This window comes from Acyrthosiphon pisum, chromosome A3 (genome assembly GCF_005508785.2).
Source record: "Acyrthosiphon pisum isolate AL4f chromosome A3, pea_aphid_22Mar2018_4r6ur, whole genome shotgun sequence".
Lineage (NCBI taxonomy): Eukaryota > Metazoa > Arthropoda > Insecta > Hemiptera > Aphididae > Acyrthosiphon > Acyrthosiphon pisum.
Genome location: NC_042496.1, coordinates 20,057,624 through 20,081,820, shown reverse-complemented (window position 1 = coordinate 20,081,820; position 24,197 = coordinate 20,057,624). Strand labels below are relative to the sequence as shown.

Below are 24,197 nucleotides of genomic sequence, written 5' to 3'. Positions count from 1 at the left end.
AGGTTTTTCTTAAAAATAATTTATTATTATAGCATATGCTTGGGAAATGGAGATGAAATCGACAAACTTTATTTAGGTGGTCACGCATTGACCCCGCTGTGTGATGTTGGCGAGGATAAATGGCCAGCCGTTAGCCCATAGGCCGCGATATCCGAGTATTGAAAAATGACCGTTTTCACATACAACCGCCATCGTGGGATCCCCTAAAGGGTGAAGTCGTCGTTCAACCGTTTATATACATATAATATATACACCGCCGGTTGTACCATTAATACGAGACCTTCATTTTTATTTCTCGTTTTCAAACCGCAGCTCCCGCATATACTTACATATGAGTGAACCGTGTTTTTAGAAAACATTATTGTACAATGTCATTTTATATCAAAGTGTTCGAAGTAGACGATGTTCTTCATTGATGACACTAGAACGACCCTGCAAACCTATACACTATAGTATATAATAGCAACATTAATATTGCTGCAACAGTGTAGTGATTATGTATTATAATCATTAGGGCTAGAATTTTGTAGCATTTGCATTTTCTTTCATAGTACTACAGGACACAGCTAATCAAAAACAAAATTCGATTCAGTCATCACAGAGTTCAAATATGCAATTTTGATTTTGATTTTTTTTGCATTTTCCTATGATATTCATAAATAGATGCTTTTTCGGTACTTTTTTGTCAGTTTATTCGCTTTTTAATTAGTTTTTGTTAATTATACGCATTTTTAACATTTTTAGAACATTTACGTACATATTTTATCTAAATTATTATTTATTAATTTATTTTAATTGTATTATTATATATATTTATTTTGTGATTTCGTAGTGAAATATTATCGCCTTATCGAAAAATATTTCTTAAAATAGATTCTTAGATTTTATCAAAGTGATTACCGTGTGGGGAGTAGTGGTTACGAAATACGTTGACATTTATCGACATTTAATAAAACAATTTTAATTTATTTTTTTCAATATTTATTAATTGTGCTTAGTTTTTCTAAGAATTATTTTGTGTGGACATATAAAAATGTGTTTAATAAATTATTTTTTGATATTAAAAATATTTTTCAGCTAAACTTAAAAATGTTCAAGTCTTTTTTAGTTGCATTTTCTTGATTAAAATGCTTTTTTTTATAGCATTATTGGAAATTTTTTACTACCTTTATTGTAGGTTTTAAGTGCTTTATTTTCCTAGCACTAATAATCATATAATATACACCCAGCACAGACAGTATAGGTCCAGTGGTGAATTTAAGAAAAAAGACTCAGTCCACAAGCATAAGAAAAGACCCAATAAAATAACTACTCGGGGTTAAGGCAACATTTTAATTTTTAATTAATATTTTGATTTCAGTTATTTTAATTAACTTCAAATCAATTACTTTATATATTTATATCTATAAAAATAAACATTAAAATTGTAATTAAATAGCTATATTTTAAGTAAAATTATGTATGGTAAAAATTGTGTAGATAAATACCTACAAAAAATCTTAAAACTACTTGTTTGTAACGCTTCTTTTTGCTTTCTGTTCTTATTGTAAATTACCAAATAAGCAATCAAAATTGTAACTATGAAGTTTTAATTTAAGTGAAATATTAATATTAAATGAGAATTTTTAGAAAACCATATGCAAAAACGAATATCAATAATGTATAAATACTACTTGGTTGTAAACTTGTAAAGACTCTCCCTGCTTTATTTTCTTGTAAAATATCTTACATTTGTAATATTTACAACCATAGACGATTAATCATAGGCATTAAAAATAAATACCTGCATAGTATATATAGTCAATAGTATGAATTTGAGATGTAGTTATTAGTTATTAGTTATTACTTATTTCCACAATAAATAATATTATATGCACCATAAACACAAGGGTGTACAAATGTACAAGGGTGCATGTAAGAGTCGGATCCCCATAGGCCTCTTTTAAAATTGTATAAAATAGTTTTCGTAGTGTTAAGGCGTTTTACAAGAAAACATACAAGAAATGGCTAGTATTTTTATTTCTTCATATCCAATAGATGGCACACTACCTATTACACTAATCAAGTAATCAATAACCATTCATTAATTTTATAAATATAATTATTACAAGAATAAAATTTGACCGACCGACAGTCGCCAATAAGAATAACGCTGCAGCGATGACGCATGTGTGTCCGTGTGGCTAATAGTACATAATTAATACACAACAATTAAATTAAATCGTCTATTATGATTGTTTGTGGTTTTGAAATAATATGTATTAAATATATTATGTGCCTAATTTATGTTTCATCATTTATTATTTTAATGTGCAGGTTTAACTAGGTTTAAAATTGTTTTTTCTGACCCCTTCCTCCCTGCCCCGTAAAAAATGACGTATACGCAAATGACACATCATTCCAGGAATTATATTGGATTGGATCATGTTCCGTTCTGTTTTTGATGTAGTTAAGAAAAAATATTATGAGGGGCTGAGTCACGTGGGCCAAGTCGGCGAATGTCTATATATTTGCTCCGTTAAATCCGGCACTGAATACGTCGTTTGTTTATGTTATCGAACACCGCACGAAAATCACTGAAGTTGTTATTCGACGAGATAAAATGACGAGAACCGCCCGGAAAGGCCAATTGGCTCGAATAATTTGTCGTGCTGCATATTTTATTTTGATGTACGGTAATACATTTCACAACAGGTTCCGTAAATCTGATGCGATCAATTTAAATGACAATATGATTTGCTGGCCCCGTATAAATTGTACGTACTTGCTATAGGTACTTTCGGAGCTTTCCGAATAAATGAGCCTAGGTACCGAAGAAAAATACTATTCCATCCGAACACATTCATGAGCTTATATATCCATCGCCACAAATCATATTATTATTAATATGTCTGTGTACATAAAGGTACATAAACAAACCGTCATTATTCTCGGTTTTATTATTTTTTATTTCAATAAAGATATACCCACGTACTGGTAGCATTAGCAACTATATGTATTATATTATATACATATATATATATACATATGTACAAGCGCGTCGTTTGAATAAAATATTACAATTTTAAATATTTGTGTAAAAAAATACGTTGAAATTGTTATTTACGAAAAATTAAGTGTGATAAAAGTATTTTTCAGTCAAATCAGGCTTACTTTTTGCAAACAAATATGACGTTCTTGAGGTCTTAACGTAAAGGTGTACACGACAATAAAAATGGATTTAATGTTTATTTATTATAGTAAAATATATAGGTACATAAAAAATACATTTCTGAAAAAATCCTATGCAAAAAAAAACCATAATATTCAAAGAGATATGCGAAATTTAAAATAACCGTGTGCAACGACGGCCTATCTCATACTTCATACACATAATATTTTACATAAATGTTCGGTTCACACCCAATGATTTACACTTTACACACAACCCTAAATTTTTTTTGTCCGAATTGTATTTTAGTCTTCATGTCTCGCAGACATAAAGGAATCAAAATTTAATAAAATGTTTAGTTTTATTTATTCAGTGCCCTTTAACAGTGGTTTCTGATACTTCGCAGCCACCCCAGAAACAACCATTATACTTAATATAACTACTAAACAACAATATTATAGAAATGTCATATTTACGAAACTCGCTTTCCGAATATTTAAAATACCGTTAGAATTCGACCCTTCACCTAAAAGATAGGATTAAGATAAAAAAAAATCGAGGATAATATTCAAATAGAAGCGTATAATTGCTGTCGGTCTCGGTCGCCCGGTGAACAGGTCTGAAGACGTCACATGGCTTATTTTCAATTTTCGATGGGCTACAATATCATGATTGACGACAATAAAAATCAAAACAGTAACCGCCGCAGTGCTCTAATTTTCTAGGAACTTACTGACGTATTTAAATATTTAAATTCTAAGGACCCTTGTTTTATCGTGCTGTGAGAGCGTGTGGCCCTTTGAAACGATATTTTATTACACGTAAAATGCGCATAAGTTATACACAGAGCGTTTGTAATTCGATCGGATATGATGACAATGCATACATTTTATTTATAAATGGTAACATCGTAGTATATGTCACTCCAGTCAATACCGTAAAAACGACAATATAATATAATACTATTATTATGTCATGTACACGTACCTAAGTGTTAGTGTTTGTATAATTTCTATAAAACAAAATATCCTATATAATCCGATATACCTAATACGATACACGGGCATCAACGTACCACCGTATTATTATTAACGTGTTGGCGCGTAAAATATTGTAAGGGACTTGAGTCCGTCTATATATAAAACAAATAAAAAAATAGGTAACTACTAACTAATTATATACAATTCAAACGAAAATTGTAATAATTGTATATTGATGAATTTATATTTAATTAAGTACCTATATATGTTACAACACATACACACACACACCGGCGGGTGCAGTCCATAACTCAATCACGTTTTTACAGAATTTAATTTATGTTTTTATTTCAACAAGTTTTCAAATTGTTGAATATTTTTCTGTTTATAATAAATTTGTATGCACTGGGAATTAATACTGAGTTTTTATATTAATATTTGATCATAAAATGTATATTTATGATATTTCTGAAAATCATATTGTTTTTACAAAATATGGCCGAGATTCTCGAGTGCAACTTAGTTCTGGGTAATATTTTTGGTTGAACCCAAAAATGAATAATTAATTTGAAGTTAATTTACCATAATGTCATTAGCCAGTTCTGTCATCCACTATTATCTTTTATCTTTGGCAAATTTTAATACAATTATTCTTGTCTGGTTATTTTTTAGTGTTTTTGCATTTTATTATTAAAAAATTGACATCATTTTTCAAAAAAAGTAGACATTTTTAGTGGTTTTACAGTTCGTTGCCAATTCTTTATTCTTTTATATTAATTTTATTAAAATACTGCTTTAAAATAAATAATAAAAAAGGAATGTATAAAATATTTATATAATAATTCAACTATAAATTAGGTTGGCATTCATTTTTATGAAATATAATACTTTGAATCATAAAATGTAAATATTTTATTAAAAACTAACTTATAAAAAAAAATGATGCTTCATAGAACAAGCTGTATAATAAAATTATTATGTGAATGTCGTCAATTATTCTTAAAAATATTAAGTGAGATAAAAAAATGAATACCTAATAATAATTTTGCTCCGTAAATTTCTTTGATATAGTATATTCTTTTGTTTAAAATAAAAAACAAATTCTAATTACGGCATCTCGATACTTTCGTTCTCTATTATTACGATTTTCACATCCAAAGTTATATTTTTTGTTCATATAAAATTTAATTTATTCTAGGTAACAAACTTTTCTTGTAAACTATCAATCATTTTTTTACACCTCAAAGTTGGTTTCCAGATGTGTTTTACTGTTTTACATAATATTATTATCTTGTTAACCTGTATTCTCATTATTTAAATATAAAATTACATAAATTAATTATAATTATTAAAAATAAAATACCAACATTTATCTTGTGTATAATATTTTATTTAATAGTATCTACATTTATATTTTAAATTGTATACTTATTATACAATCAAACAATTACATTACATATTTTAAAACACGATTTTAAATTAACCCTAACTCGTGTGCATTCTTTTATAAACGGCAAACTCGAGTCGGGCCGAACTTAAATTTGGTTAAATTAATACTATATAAAAGGTTCTACTTTTGAAAACGAAACTTTCAGGCATTCTGGAATACCTCTGTTTTGGAAGTCAAAGTTTGTCACTATGTCTGATGGTTCTAACTAATCTTTCTAACATTCCGAAACTACTGAAAATAAGTATAATTTGGTATTGCAAATTGCAATACTATATGTTCATAATTTAAAATTCCGTTAATGGATATGGAAAATATACAAATAATTTATAACATGATAAAAATTAAGAATTTATCCTAAGATTATAATACTTTTTCTTTAAAAGTATTAATTACCATGTATTATTGTGCAATTCATCTAATTTTTATAGTAACTATTTAATGAAAATAGTCAAATGATTATGTTTTCAATAAAGTTTATCTTAATGTCAAATAGGTTCAAAAATTAAACATGATATTATTTTGTTAACTACACCATGTTAGGAAATCTCTTAAATTATATTTTTTGCTGTGAAATATTTAAATCATAAACATATCACACATAAAAATAGTGTTTAAAAAAAAATACATATATAGTTAAAACATTCATTTTGTGACCTTATTTTCCCAACGATATAAATACTTAGAAATTATAATATATGATAGCGTGCACACCTGACTCCAAAGGGACCTAAAAGGCTTCATTAAAAATAATAATTGAATTTATACAGCAATTAAATTGTAAATTAAATAATTTACAATTTTTGAACAATGTATACAGTAATAATATAAACTTATTAAAACGATCTATAAGGAATCTAGAAATTAATGATTGATTCATTACTTTTTCAAACGCTTGAAAGTAGCAACGAATTTGAATATAACACGAAATCACAATTTATATTTTAATAAAAAATTATTGATAACAAATGAAATCAAAACCTTATAGTTAAACCATTTCAATGTTCTCTATATAAAATACAATAATCAGATATAAATACTTGGTAACATTTATAATAATTTTCCAACTAAATAAGTCGTATTATACGTATATTACATTTAGTTCAGAACTGTAATATATGCTGTTTCCTTTGATTGCCATTATATGTAAATAAACCTTTCTCGGATTCAGACTCTCCCATTATATATTGTGACCAGTTGACATTAAAATTAAATTATTCCATACTTCCTGTACGGTCTAACAATTATCAAACTAAATATAATCAAAAGATACTATGCGTGATAGATGCAAATATTTTTATGATATTTACGGCATATTGTACAATATACATTCTATGAAAATAAATCTTCACAACAATGTTTTACTTTTTAATTTTATGATTTTTAAAACCATTGAATTTTAAATATTCGTCGATCCATATAACAGGTTAAACAATTAACGATGGCCAAAATAAAATCGATATAAACTGTTAAGTCTATACAGTATAGCCGTATAGGTATTCTTTTAGTAGTTGTATCTATCGGTTAAATTTTTCCTCATAATATTTTCAATAAAAATCCAACGCAAGTCTCACTATAGATACATAAGTAAGTACTATTTTAAATAAACTAGTAAACTAGTAGATAAGAAAAGTCATCTACACCTTACATAATATTTTTATTATAAATAATCCATATACGAATGTCTCCCACTAACTCACTATATTATATGTATACTCACATAATATATGTATCTTAGTGAGTATTTGGGGGCAAATTATCATAAATACATATTATAATATTTCAATATTACCTTGCAGATATTTAGTTGAATATAAATAAAATCAATTTTTTCCCCCTTAAATTAGATTAATTATGTTTTTTGAATTTGTTTCTTTCGTGGGTGAAATTCTAATGATACTTAAATAAAGTATTTATAATAGCATATATTTTTGCTTTATATATACAGAGTAAAGAAATCAATTTCTTACAATAACTTATTTCAGGAAAAACGAAAACTTTTATCTCAGTAATTCAATTTCTGATCATGACAGCGATGTTGATACAGTCATGAAATTCCAAACGGTCTAAACAGTATTGTTATGATTGAATGAAAAAAAAATCTTTTCTGTAATAATTTCCATAGCATAATATGTAAAATATTTTTACTGTTAACTAATATCTATTAGTTTTTTATTCTATTGAACTGTGACAAAATGTTTTTACTTACTTTATTATTTAATGTGAAATCATTATAGTTATAAAATAATAACTATTATTATTTATTAAATATTGCAAAACCTACGTATTATACATAAACGATTTAGCGATACATTTTCAAAGTACTTGATCACTTACAATTTACATACTCAAAATTAACAAATTTAACTCTATCTACTAATTAGTGATTATGTCTTACCTACATACAATTTTTAACTTAACGTAATTATTTTACTAAATCTCTTGTTTTATCACTGTGATATTTTAAATCACATGGGTTCTGAAATTATGAAATTATGTGTTAAATACTTAATGGTTCTGTGTAGTCTTGTCGATAATCCCAATGTCTGTCCTACAGTCTGATTTTTATCATTAATATTACTTTGGTCTATTCTTTACATGATATATATGTGAGGTTGTTTATCATTCTCGAGTATAGATATTCTGTGGAATTATATAATTCAATATCTTTCTCTAAATTGACTGTTTTGAATTCCAAAATTCATCACCGATATACAACAATACATGTTTAATTATTCCACAGAATATATGAGCTGAACTATAGGTTTTAATTTAAAACAATTGAATTTAATTTTATATATATTGAAATGATTATAAATGGTCCGTAAAATCCATTGTAGGTTTTACTTGAAAAAACTGTCGGCTTTAACAATGCCGTAGAAAACCTTTTTATTCGGAACTTTACCCTCTATCTGATCGAAAGTTCATCCACTTGGAAATAACCAATTTTTTATAAACTACGGTATATGGACATTTCATTCTAACCCAAGTAGGTATACGAAATTAAGAACGACGAGTGATCCGGTCTAAAAATAAAAACCAAATATAATAATTAAAAAAAAATAACAATAATATTATGTCTGATGATTAATTAATGACTAATTTTCATTAATATTCTATATATATATGTTTAAACTTTATGTTATTTATAGAAAAGTAAAACTAATGATTTATACTTTAATATGACATTAATATTATTATACTCTTATTATAATATTTTTATTAGCTTCTAATAAATACTTATATACAATTATTAATAAGGGTCCGGTATGACTCAGTGGTTAGCCTCGGTCACTAACGTGTTCTTTAGCTTCGGCCGACGGCCGGCATCGATAGTTCCCGGATGGGTGACCACACGGGTTTTTAGTGACGAATCTCCGCCCCACATCCCTGTTTTCCTCGACTAACCATAACCCGCCTACAAAATATTACTAGCCATAGTTTCCGAACAAAAGTAAAAATAATATTAGGTATAGGCACAAACAATGATATTAAATATGATTAATTAAAATAACATCATAAGAAGATACACTTATTACCATAAGACATGAATTGCATTTAAAAACAGTAAATTGCATCGATGATGAATATAATGGTATTAAATCGATTATCATACATATTTTATGTCTAAAAAAATAAGGAGAATAACCTTAATTCAAATTTTCAACTTGCATAACATAAATATTAAATATATCTTGATTGATTTATTACACTCCTTCATAGAATATTGCATACGATTTTAATTATTTTTACCTATTTAAATTAAAATGTTAAGTACCTACAAGATGATAATATAATTTACAAAGTTAAAATCTATTAATATTTTTAGTTCTGATTTTCTATTTAAAAATGATAAGTAATTATAATTTAAATTTACGTAAAAAACATAGGTACCTACCTCTAATATTTTCTATTTATATCAAATTATTCTACTAACAATAAATTACATATTGAACCAATTTTCCCGTATGTTTCCAATGGAATGTGCTATTAAGTAATAACAAATTTAAATTGTCATACAACTCATGTCAAGTATTTCAAGATGAAAATCGTCATCGTTATGAAAACTGTTTTTTCGCTTTGAAAAAATAAATAATATATATAATCTTATGAGATTTATGTCACGTGACCGAGCCTTTATATCTGCGTACAAAGGCGTTTCACGATACTGTTTACTATTGTTATTATGACGCTGTGAATATTGCAAGGTTATTTTTAGAATTCATATACATACTTAAAAGTTTATTTTTTTTTTGCGTCTGTTAATATTATTTTTCACAGACCAAATATTCGTGGGCTGTTGCATTTAAACTACTCGTAAATATATTTATTGTTTATACAGAATATATGCGTAAGCTTGATTTTGTTGTCCGTGCAATAGAAAGATTTGTGTAAAAATTGTTGTTTGTCCCGAAAAACGACGAAACGTGACAGTATTACAAAATGACCATGGTCCTGAGACCCGAACAGTAAATACATTTTTTTTCTTCCATCTTCTTGCTTCTTTATCTCACCATATATATATATATGTATGTGTGTGTGTGAGTTAGTGTCTGTTATACTTCTTATTCTTTCGTTGGACAAATTATACGCATAAAAATACAAAGGCCAACCAATGCACAGCGGTCGCGGCGGGTACGTGACCTTCGTGACAGGGCACGCTGTGTACGTTCATGAATTGGCGCCACTACAGCCTCCGGAGCGAACAAAAATATTGTTGGGGTATAAACGCAATATAATGTATATGTATATATATATAAATATTGTTATTTTTTCCGTCGTTATGGTCGCCTTCTTACTTACAACCCTCGTCCTCAACCGCTGTGAAAGTTAATTGATTTCGCCCACGAATAAAAAGCAATAATATCTGGGGCGCGAATTTTGGCATTTTATTACGTAGTATTGTTCCAGTAAAATGTAACGTATATTATTTCGAGTAGCGAATAGTAAAGGTATTGCGCGAAAACCGATGGACGCATACAAAGAAACCCAGTGCGGTATTTTTGGTATTCACACTCTGAAAACAAACGGACTATGAATGAAAGTTCCGTTAATACATCACGAGAAATTATAGAGGTAACCGGTGCAACACAAAACCATTATCATAAATGTCCTATACATTTATTTGAAATAAATATTTAATACATTTTCCTTTTTCCAACTCGCACAGTTATTTTTTTTTAATCGTTATTCAAAACTAAATTGCTGTTTTTTACGTATTTATTAGTCTGAGGATATGTTTTTTGTTGTTGTTAAGTGTCAGTAAATTACTATGCACCGTTTAATCAATACGAACGGTATACTAATTTTTTTTTCCATCACAGATTTTCACGCTTCTCATTTTGTTACGGATTTAATTGAATTTTCCACTAATATTGTACCTACGTGTATCGGATTAAGTGTAAGTGTGCAGTGCTATTAGGCAATAATTTAATCTGAATCCATCTATATATTCTAAATAATAAACTAATTGTTTGTAAAAATTATATAATATTATTAATTATTAGGGAACACTGTAAAAAAAATACAATTAAGTATTTGAATATTTTAATCCAAAATATTTGAAAATATAAATAATTTATTCTTAGAAATATTTTGAAAAAAAACTAAGTCGTTGTAAAAGTTTTAAAATTATACAATCAACACCTACATAATATATTACTTATAAGTTATAACTGGGATAACTAGTTATAACTTAAAAGTTCTACGGATCTCACATTACTAATAGCTTTAAAAATGTATGTTTTTGTGACACATGTCATTCTCGCGAAATTCAAACAAAATAAAAAAGAAATGAGAGAAATTAATTTATAATATAAAAGTACATATACGTAGGAAGCCATGTGCGTAGGTACGTATACAAAATCTTAAATAACTTATACTTATAAAAAAAAAATGTTTATCCTATGTCAAATTAACATTTTATATATTCGTGATGAAATTTTTTGTAAACTTAAAATGGATTTTACTATCTTTACTAGAAATGAACTGTATAATAGAGTTTATTATTGAAAATTACAAGTCTATAGTCACAATACTCGCATCTAAATGGTTTTTGTTGTAGCATAATTTAGATTTTGAGCAAATCCATGACTATTGAATATTGATGTTTTATTAAACAACATTTTATAGATTTTCCGCTTGCGCTTTTTCTTGCTTCGAAAAGTTTTACTTAGTCGCTATAAAGACTAGAAAATCTGATTTGGATAGTATTTTAAAGAAATCATTTTTCGATTTTCTCAAAGTTTCTATAAAAGTAAGGTAAAACTATTGAAAAATGTATGAGAAATTTAAGCGACAACACTTTCAAAGGAATATTTAAAAGCTCAGTTTTAAGTCCACTTATAGAATTGATTTTCAAATGCATTGATTTATTTTTGCTTTTGAATATAATACGGAACACACATTACTATCCTGCGTTAAAGTTTCGAAGCTAGGTGAGTGTCCAATACTCCAATAACAATTATTATTACTTTATCTTTTCTGACATTTTTACAATTCTAATTTATAATAAATACATTTGGTACTGAAATAAATTTGAAAAAAAACTCATATACCTACGTATTAAAATAATGTGTACATTTTTATGAAATTTAAAAACATGTGGGTACCTACGTTATACTTATTTGAAAATTTTAAAACATTCCACAATAATAATAATCAAAATTCAATTGTTATCAATAATAATATAATATACTATTTGGTAATAGGTACCTACTTACCTATTACCTGTATATTTTTTTCCTAGTTTCAGCAGTCGAATATTTTTATGATATATTTTTAACAACAATAATTCTGAAAAAAAGAATTATTATTGATTTTTAGATTAAATTATGATTATTTTTATTTTATCAAATCGTGTACTTGGCCTTTTAATAGTGGTCACTTTAGTACTTTACCCTTATTCCTGTTTTTAACTACTGTAATTCTATAAAACATAACTGTTCCAGTAGTACTTGTGTGTGTGTGTGTGTGTGTGTATTGTTTTATGAACAGACGTAAAAAAAAGATACTGTAGCACCGATAAAATAAAATGGCTGTCAAATAACTATAATACACACAGTGACATTACTACTCTTATCAGACATTCAAATAAATCCATTTGAATGATGAGATTGAAAAACTTTAGAATATGTCTTTATTCTGCAACTAAATTTTATTTAACGATGCTTAAAGGTAACTTTACGAAACTGATATTAATTTTGATTTTAAATTGTCCTATGTTTAGTATATTGCTTAAATTATTGCATTATTTAAGGACTCGAGAGTTTTAACTATCACTACGTGTCGATGTAATCTAAAGTACGTACACACGTAAATAGCTTTTTAGTAATAGCTGGCAGTAAACAAATAACGTAAAATGTAAAACTTTTTAGTGCCATTTATACATTTTTTTTACTGGAAAGTGCTTTATAATTACCAGCAATATTTATTTTTTGTCTAAGTATTAATTTTATTTTACTTTTACTTGTACTTGGTGATGCATAATTTATCCAGGCCCTAAAATGAATAATATATTCCAACGACCATATTCTTAAGAAAACTTAGTCGTACTAAAAATGATTTCATAACCTTAAATAATTTGAATATTATTTAAAGTACATTCACCACTAGCCTTGAATTTTTAGAGAATCGGTAATTTAACTTTTGTATCGTATTATTTCTGGGTATCAGTCCTATATTAATTGACATTTTTAATTTCTACTTAACTGTTCACTAAAACAAATTGTATTAATTTATTATATTCAATATTATTTTACCAAAATATTTAAATTTAAAATATATTTTTTTTGAAACAATTTTTAATTTATTAAAAATACAATTATATATTAAACAAACGTCGAACACCATACCATAACATGAATAAAAATATTGCTTAACATAATATTATATGTATATACTAGATGTCCAGGTAAATGTCCGTATTATATATATGTATAAAAATGAATGTTTGACCGTCTGTCCTTTATGCATTCCTCAACCGTTCATCTGATTACAATGAAATTTGGTACAGAGATAGATTAGACCTTGGGGAAAAAGTTAGACTACATTTTGTCGCAACCAAAGGTAAATAAAAGGTCCAACCCGGGGAGGTTCTGAAACAGGGATTTTGAGATTAACGATGGACATTTTTATTTATAAATGGTTGCTATTGGTCTTAGTAATAATTATTATTATTATTAATGCCATAAGCTTGTGTATTATAGTACAGTGTCTCGAGTTCGAACCACGGTTTCGATAGACTAATTTTTTTCATTGATTTTACACTGTTTTTTTTTTTATTCTTTATCTTATACATACGAATGTTTGGTTTTTTTTATTCGTCAGACTTAAGTATTAATTGTTATGTTTGGTTAGTTTAGGAATTTAGGATAGGATTTTTTATTAATTTACTGTATTAATCCACCGTAGATTGAATTAAGTAAAAATGACTAACTTGGTATAACTATGATACTTTAGACTAACACTTACGTACGCACCATCGTGGACCCTGGCCACGATCTACAGCAGGTACATTGCCTAGATAATAATATACTGCTCGCATAATCACAAGCGAATCTCACGGACAACGCGGTCGGGATGGCTATAAATTAAAATATAAAATCATTTACACTTAAAAAAACATTGCACGCACAACGTTTTACACATAAAAGTAGTTGAAAAATGGCAATTTTTTTCCGGTAAACGCCGGATAGGTACCTAATTCAGCTGGTAATATAATATATGTAATAAAAACAAATACTAAAAAATAAAATTAAACACGTGGTAAGAGGTTAAGTATATGTATATCTACGACAATCTGCATATTATTATTACCTGATAAATAAATGTAATTCAAATTTTTAAAAATCTGACAGCCGTTAATATACGTACAAAAGATTATTCGAAACTGATTTCTTTGATTAAAATTGGAAAGTATCATCTGTTTCTTATTTCAAATAATATTGTCACCTAGAAAGCCAAAAATAATACAATCCTGTTTTTTTTAAAATAAATTCTATACTGTGCAACATACATAATATAACTTTTACATAAACGAATTACAAATGTAATGTTTTGAATACAATATATAGTTTATGCATAATTTATTTTATTGTATTGCATTATTTATGCCATGTCTATAATAATGTAACGCATATAAAAAATAAAAATTATAATAATTTCCAATTGCCATTATACCATTGCGGGTTTATACAGTTTATTTGTAATTACAAATTAGTAATATCGTTACAGAATATAATATTAGGTAGGATAATAACGATACAAATTATTATGTCTTAGAAGGTAGAACAATGTATTTATATAAAACAAACTTTTATAATAAAAACGTTTTCCACGAAAGGTATTGTACTTAACTTTTAAGCTGTCTCGTCACACCTTAATAGTTATTACAGTTATAATTTGTTTTTAATGAATCTTTCGTGTGCATTCAGTGGTTTTGTATTTTATCATCTTTTACTATGATCCTGAGATCTATATAACCTTTGTTTTATACAGCCTGTCAACAGTTACGTCGTTTGTAATAACCTTTACTATATTATGGGCCCACTGAGTGTCATTTATTAAATAAATTGATATTAATAAACTTAAGCCTTCTACTGGGTTCAGCAATTAATGAGTTTGCATTGTGCGTCGGCATCAGACGTTATAGCTGCACACGATTATTCCCTGGTGGTGGCAAAGACAATTCGATTCAAGTAAGATAATAGGTTTATTACACAAAACCTAGATACCGACGTTTACCAAATCACTCATTATCGCAGCAAAAAAAGCAACAGTAGACAATACAAATGAGCAATATGTATGACTAACTGAGATACCTATTGATTACTTATATTTACCAAAATAATTATATTTGAGTTAACTGTAAACCGTTAGTAAAATTATCTTATTTTAGATTATAAATTATAATATATGTAAAGTACATTGCGGCGTAAAAACAGAGCTTATATTAATTATTATCAATCGCATTTGTTATTTTTTTTAAATATTGTTTGCACATCACAATATTAATTATATTAGGGTAGGTATATGATATACGTGGCACAATTAATCGTTTTAATGTTCATAGTTTTTTAATAATCCAAAATGTTATTTTATCATCATGAATTACATCATCATCCGATTATAGTATCACGTACTGCAAGCCTAAATAAATTCGCGTGACTGCGTGAGTAGACACTTTGTAGTGTCATAAATCCTGTTATTCCGTGATGCAAGCGCAACAATGAAAATGTAAAATGTCAATTATTGTGAACCGAAAAATAAAAATAAAACCTTACGCGTAAAACACTCGTCCGAGTGAGGTGAATCCTCAACCGCGACAATGTTCATTGTCCAGCACATATTATTTGTACACACAATCCACAATCATGATAGTCTGCAGACTATTCAAACCCGTAAACTGCATCCGGACAAATGCACCATTGATAATATAATACATGCATATGCTTTTTTTCCATTATTTATGTTTCTTCTCCGTACGCGTTTCCGTTATGCGTGACAATGTTAAAAGGTTGAACATTTTTGTGCATAGGTTTTCGGCGGTTTCTTCTCAAGAAAATTTAAACTAAAACATTCTATTGTCAATGCATTGACTACTCTATTCACTACGTAATATATTACATGGTATATTTTAAAGAAGAATCTAAACATCTTTGAAACAAAGATAAATGAGCGTTTGTTTAGGGTGTGAACCGATGCTTGGCCCGCCCTGATCTACTGAAATTGTATAAGATAAACTGATATAAAAAAATAATAATTTCAATTGTCTAAAGAGAAGTTCTGCTGGGACCTATAATAGTATCTGATGAATGGAGATCATTCCACAGTCTAAAAGGTATTGATTATCTATATTAATTTAACTATCAATATATTCAGAACATTCTCTAAATCCTGTAAATGTGGTTAATATTCAAACAATTTAATGTTTATAGTCAATACTAAAATTCTAGATCTTAATAAAAATGCATGGTACTAATGAAAATTGATTACCACGCCATTCAATAATAAAACTACATTTTCAGTAGTTTTTTTTTAAATCTAAAAAAATAGTCTTAAGATAATTGTACTCTTATAGGGTAAGAATATGTTAACATATGATTTGATAAAAGTAATAGTATAATATTTTATTCGTATATTAGTATATTGTATCAACTTTTATGATCTATTAAATTCAAACATTCTAAGATGAATATCATCACAATACAGTTAAAAGTAATTTTATCGTTTTAAAGAGGATTCCAAGTTCTTCATAGCCAAAGGAAAAAACGAAAAAATGTACTACATTTTCAACATTTTAATAAGTTCAACAAACCTATCAAAACTTATAATATCGAATATAAATTGTATTTTGGAAAGAAAAATATTATATAGACATTCAAACATCCAAATATATATTTGTTTATTTATCAAGAAATAATGGTACTGTTATTTGTCTGTCACTGCCTCATCAAGTCACATTTTATAGACGACTGAACCGGAATGTATAAGTTTAATAAAGTCACGTGCTATTTTTATCAAATCAAAATTAACTTTTGTAAACTATACATTTTTTCTGAAAAACTTACTTCAGCTCAATTTTTCACGTCACTTGTGTTTATTATTTAATCTCGATAAAATGCGATTGATATAAATTGTATTATTAACAAAATTACAAATTTGGTACCGATATTGATCAGTTGTGTGATTCAATCGGTGAAGTATAATATATTTTATAGATTTACTTCACATTTTCTAAACCAAATATAAAAAAAAAGTCACACTGAAAATACATATACATATAGTATGTGTTCTGTCGAATAGACAGTCACAAAATCCATTGTGTTATTTTTTTCGGAAAAAAAAATATGAAAAGTAATTCTTGTGTGAGTAATTCGCATTTGCGTCCAACTGCATGCTCTCAACTTTATAATATTGGGATAGGACGTGTATATGATATATAGTTTATTGAAGATTTCTTTATCCCCCATCTCATTTAATGGATACTTTTTTTCATTTTATGTCATTTAACGTGTCAGCCAAAAACGATAATTCAATTTTTCGGACGTCATCTCTACTAGTTGCTTATCTCTCTCAGACCCCTCTGCTTGTTTGTTGCCAGATACGTTCTGGTAACCACATTATACTTACCATCGATTGGTTTTCATGTTATTCTTTTTTTAATTATTTAATCTGTCATTACTCATTATATACATCATAAAATCGTTCTTACGAAACCAAATTTTATAATTGAAAATATAATGCCATATTCTAGAAATATAGTAATAAATAATTAATTAATTTCATTAGATACATATGATAATATAATGTAAATTACATCTGTTATATGTATTCTGCGTCTAAACATTTTAACGGCCGTAAATTTTAAGATTTTTTTGTTAATTAACTAACACAACTGAATGATTGTATGTTTCAGGTGCGTAACGCAACAGCAGTATTCATCATCAACCTCAGCGTGTCAGATTTGAGTTTTTGTTGCTTCAACTTACCACTGGCTGCCTCTACGTTCTGGTACAGATCGTGGATACACGGCCAATTGCTTTGCCGCCTCTTCCCGTTAGTCAGATACGGTTTGTTAGCCGTATCCTTATTTACCATACTGGCTATAACCATCAATCGATACATCATGATTGGTCATCCATCGCTTTACCCAAAGTAAATGAGTATTACTATTTTTTATAATGACTATTTATTTTTTTAAATCGATCTTATTACGGTTTTTTTCCATTTCATATTTCAAACGACTTTTCCAAAAACAATAGAAATTACTAACCACTAAAAGTTTTAAAAAAAAAACAAATATATAGTAGGTACTTATATAGTTATATGAATATAATTTTGTCTAATTATTTCTATTTTAGTTGTAATAGTAAAAGAAATTGTTTAGATCTTATAAATTATTTAAAATATAATTTATTATAAACAATAATGAATAAACTGTATATTATATTTGTAATTTAATTTTATATTTAAACTTTGAACAGCTAAATCAATTTATTAAATTAAATTACACATTTTTCATTTTTCATTTTTTCATTTTATTTAGTGGGATGAATTAACTTAAAAATATTATTGTTATCAGGATTCTTTAATTTTAGAAGATACACAGAAAATTACTTGTCACTTGTTTGATAGAAGGTTTCATGAATATATTTGAAATTTTCTTGTCTTTAGCTGTCATCGTCATGAACACTTTTTAGTTTAAAAAAATAGTATAATACATAAAATGTAAAATATTTTTTAAGCTCAGAGTTCGAGGAACCGGATGCAGTATGACTGTCATACGATATTAATTTTATATTTTGTGAATTTAATCCAAAATAATAATTTTAATATACAAATAACAACATTACATATATATATATGACATTTTGACACAAATAAGTATATTAGACAGCTGATGCCATCATATTTTTACTGTTATTTTCTATATTTGCAATTCATATAAAAGTTTTCAAGACGAAAATTATTGTTTGGCTTGCCAAACCCATCATTCTAAATCGTTTTGGAACTTGCAAATATATGGATACTTATTGTGCATTGAATTGGTTTGCAGGTTGTATAAGAAATTCTATTTGGGCGTTATGGTGACTGTGACTTGGGTAGGTGGTTTTGGGTTACTGATACCCACATGGCTTGGAAAATGGGGCCAATTCGGTTTAGATGTGACCGTTGGCTCGTGCTCCATACTTCCAGACTCTGTTGGTCGGTCGCCAAAGGAAATCCTGTTCATGGGTGCATTTGTGGTGCCTTGCTTGTCTATTGTGGTGTGTTATGCTCGGATTTTCTATATCGTCCGAAAAACAGCCCTCAAGTCACGGGCTACGGTGACAACTAACTCACGTCACACGATGAATACCAAGCCGTCGGACGCTACACCCTATTACACTCTCAAGACCCGCTTCAAGGTGCCCGAGATATCAACAGACTCGGCCATCGGATCCAGTACAGCTACCGGCACGTGCTCCACTACTGATTCAAAGGAACAAAACTTCCTTTCCCCACATGATATTATCGCCGACCCTAGTTCATCCGGACTCGATGAGAGCTATTCACCGATATCCTTCTCTGATCGCAGGAGTTCCAGACGACGCGACCGTTCACCATCGTCCGCCCTCAACGCCACCATCACTCAAGTCGTATCAGCGGTAGGTGTATTGGATACAATTGTATACATTTGGTAATAGTCATAACATATATAACTCTACTACCTAATAACTACACGAATGAACAAATATATTTAAAATATATTTTTTCATAAGATAACAGAATTATTAATATCCTGTCTTTATTTAAACACCATAAAAAAATATAATGAACTGTATCTAGTAGAAACAAATATAAAACTATAAGTTATATGCATGAAAAATAATCTATATGACGTTATTATCAGTTGTCTTATTTTGTATAAATTACCAATCATTAATATTGTAACGAAATATAATTACAAACTAGATTTATTTTAATATTACTAATAATACGATTTTAATTTAATATATTCAATGAATAACAATTAATAAGTTGCAATTATTCTTTTTTGAAAATATAATAATTAATTACCTACTTTCTTAATATAACCCGTTGATTAAATCGTATAGTTTTACGATTTATTTGAATCATTAGCCAACATAATTGTCTGCAAATGTCTTTAAACGTTAATATAACAATATTGTTGGACAGGTGTTTCAGACAAAAGAGGACTCCTCTCCAAGGACACGCAAACAGAGTACAATTGGCGTTGACAGGATGTCGTCGAAAGACAAGAAGCTGCTAAAAATGATCCTTGTAATATTTGCATCATTTGTCACATGCTACTTGCCGATCACCATTAGCAAGACATCACACGAACTGGACGACTTACACGTGCTAAACATAACCGCATATGTCCTAATATATTTGACCACGTGCATCAATCCAATTATTTACGTGGTCATGAGCTCCGAGTACCGTCAAGCGTACAAGAACCTGTTGATGTGCAAAAGTTCGCTGGAACAACAACAGACCCACAGAGGAGTAACTAAAAAACTGTCCGGTCCATAAGCATAAGTTTACAGTTAGATTAAATTAAGAATACTTTTAAGATGTAAAGCGTACATGGTAAGATTATTAATTTAGATATTAATCCTAATGACTAAACCGTTTATATGTTTATAACAATGTATTACGTTCGTTGGTATATTATTAGTACCCATCGTGTCGATCAATATTATCACTGCCTCGATAATTTTGTTACTACAATAAAACAATTACTAGACAATTATAGGACAATTATAGGACATAAACATACGTTTTGTGGTTTACCTCGAAAGTGTAGCTCCAAAGTTACGCTTCAATAAAGATAAAACAAACCAAACGTATTTTTTCTAACATTCACATTTCACCATATGCGCGAAACTATAAAGTGAATACAATAAAATACATTAAAAGAGTAACGCAATCGTACACAAACGAACGCATTATTTCACAAGAAACTGACCCTTAGAAAGTTACACATTTTGTAAAATATATCCGAAACCCGTGTACAAGTATAAACTTAGATGATATTCATTCAGCGTTAATCGGTCAATATCTCTAAATGTTTTAATGTTAAGATAATCGTATAATTTATATTTACACTATTTTTTATTAGTCATGATTATTCAATCATCCTTCATCCCTCTTATATGTGTACCTAAGCGTGTACCATCATCTTGTGGATTTAAAATGATAACTCATCGTCTTTATACTATACTTATAATAATGTACAGCCGTACAAATAATTTATAGAACGAATATAACGATGTCATATTATAATATTCCTTTTTGAAACTAAATAATTTGAGCTATTGACTGATTTACATTACAATTATCGCTCTATGTGTAATATAATCTAATATGTGTCTATGAAAACCGTCTAAACTAGTCAAAATTCAAACTTCTTATACTACGATTAATCAAAACTTTATAAATACATAATTCGATAAACGTTCGTTACATGTAATTACCATAAATTAAGTTCCATTATTAGACGAATTACTTAGATCGGTGTTTCAGTAGTTTTATTGTAAATTAAGTCGTAAATATATTTTGACATAAATAAATTATCTCGATCCATATGTATAATCAAATCTAACTTGTAGAAGTGCTTTTCGCTACTTGATAGTTTATGGGAATCGATTTATAGTTTTAAGATATATTGTACCTAGAACGACAAACCGTCAGAATTAGACCATTTCGAAATTTATTAATATTTTATGGAATTGTAACTTGTTAAGGAGAAGTCCGCATTATTGAAGCATTAAATAAGCGTCGAAAATTGTCCTGTGAGCAGTGGTGGCATAGGTTAGGTTTGTAGGTATGCCGATTGTCGTCATTCGATAGCACCGATCATCCTTTATGACGTACATAATTAATGATATACCTATTTGATGTATCCACAACTTGTCGACGAGCGTTAAATTAATTAAAATCTAATTTCGAAACTAAAACTCGGTCGATCGACCCTTTTCTTTCTGTACAGTACAACGCGTACATTACCGTCTACACGATCAGATAATGCATGTATATGGCGATAATATGGCAAACATATTAACAAAATGACTAACAAAAAAACGCTGATCAGACGGTCGTCGACTCCAACGCGTGTGCGACAAACGTAATAATGTAATTGATGTTCTGTGTTGTATTATCGTCTCGTACGCGTTTTTTCACGTCTAAATTTCTATAGTAAGTACTTACTTCTTCTGCTGTTAGACTTGTATACTGTTCGTATAACGGTGACATATCGTCTTGCCACGGACAATACGCCGCGCACCGTAGCATTATATACTAATATTGATGAGGACAATAATTATTACATTACCATTTGTTTTTTCTATATCACTGCCCCGGACCACTACTGAACCCCTCGAATAGAGATACGATCGTCGAGTGACACACTCGTCGCCACCTGCCTACCTATCTATGCTACCGCCCATCATGTGTAATGTTATTATATTATTGTGCGAAAAGCCGATCGGCGATCGCGAGTTTGAAATATCCGTTCCGCCTGTGTGCGTTAATCCGACTCGAGTTCACGGGTGGTATTTTTTCCCCCCGGAGCTTTTTGTGGGCTCCGGATCGAACCGACCGATTGAGCAAATATAGCTGTGTTATATCGTATCGAAATAATAATATTATCATAACACAACGATAATACTCGCACATATAGGCGTGTCGTTGCAGAGATTTGCACGTAGATTAAACGGTTCCAGTACGGTGTATAATATTATTATATATGTTATGTAATTTAGTGTAGGCGCTTTTCTCGTTTTGTATTGTTCGGTTTTTTTTTATGTTTAAATGCACGAGTATTATTTTTCCGCTTGCACGCAACGTTATATAGCATGATCCCCGTGATTTATATAATATATACCCACTGCTGCAGTGTGTGCAAAGAAACAAAACGCTACGCGTGTTTATTATTATTACCGACATTATTACCCTATGGGTTGTACCTTATAATAATGTCATACTTAGGATAACATTTTATCGTCGAGGTGCTTGATATGTACATATATTATGTATAGGTATATAAACTATAGATTGGTGGGTGTGCACTGTGCGTTATGCCTATATATTATATGGGTGCGCGTAATACACGAGACTGTATATGTGACTAAAGTAGACTGAGTATATATTACTAGTTATCGCGTGTTTAAGACTATGGTTATAAAAATAAATAAGTATAAATGCTCAAGTGTGAAATTGTGTGTGTGTGTGGTTTGTGACTTATATGTGTGTGTGTGTGTGTGTGTGTGTGTGTGTGTGTGTGTGTGTGTTGTCGTACTTTTGTGCGTCTGTGATTCATAAACGTAAATTACGTAATAATATTATTCGATGTAAAATATTACAAATGATTAGTAGAATAACGTTTTAAAACACCTGTGTGATTGGAAGTGAACAAAAATTACCGCCGCCGCGCAAAGTAGGTCCTCGTGACGCCTCCGTCGGCCACCGCTTCCAAACGCGCGCGTCCCATGATAAAACCTCCCTATTTCATATGCAAGTCATCTGGTTTGTTTGCACACGATTAAATTGGCTGTGAATCCGTGTCCCTTGACAAGACAATACACACAAAGCCTCCAGAAATAACGTACTAGTACATTATAATACTGCAATCATAACAGGCTGGAGATAGACTTTTTGGGAGTTCCGATAAAACTGCAGCCGCATCGACTCCTACACACGATCAGACAAATTTTGTAATTTTCCTGTAGGAATATATTTTTAGAAATACAGTCGAACGTGATTAACTCGAACTTCTTTAATTCGAAATCTAGAATTTTTCCCCAGTCCCTAGAATTGTCTATTATAGTTGGATAACTCAAATTCTTGATTAATTCGAACTTTCTGGCCGATCCTCTTAACTTCGAATTAACCACGTTCGACTGTAACATATATTATACGTTTTTCCAATTCGTGAAGAATTTAGAATATAATATTATAATGGTATTATTTTTTCCTAATTATATATTATCACATATAATATTATATCACTTAATTTTTTTCCTCGTAGGAACTCGCTTATTGATAGTACCTTTTACCGGCTAAAGTGGTTCGTTTGGAAACTTACATTCGCCTATTGACCTGTCGGAGC

General features: G+C 28.9%; 1 protein-coding gene across 2 annotated transcripts in view; it reads left to right on the top strand.

Annotated features, from left to right (window-relative positions):
* Positions 1-23,174, top strand: part of LOC100164199 (G-protein coupled receptor moody) — a 157,037-nt gene extending 133,863 nt beyond the window's left edge. For both annotated transcript variants that reach the window (XM_029491568.1, XM_008179921.3), the window contains exons 3-5: positions 17,997-18,235; positions 19,137-19,728; positions 20,261-23,174. In XM_029491568.1, coding sequence (XP_029347428.1) covers positions 17,997-18,235; positions 19,137-19,728; positions 20,261-20,620 — 1,191 coding nt within the window. In that variant the 3' untranslated portion in view covers positions 20,621-23,174. The remainder of the gene's footprint in view (positions 1-17,996; positions 18,236-19,136; positions 19,729-20,260) is intronic.
* Positions 23,175-24,197: the final 1,023 nt, after the last annotated feature.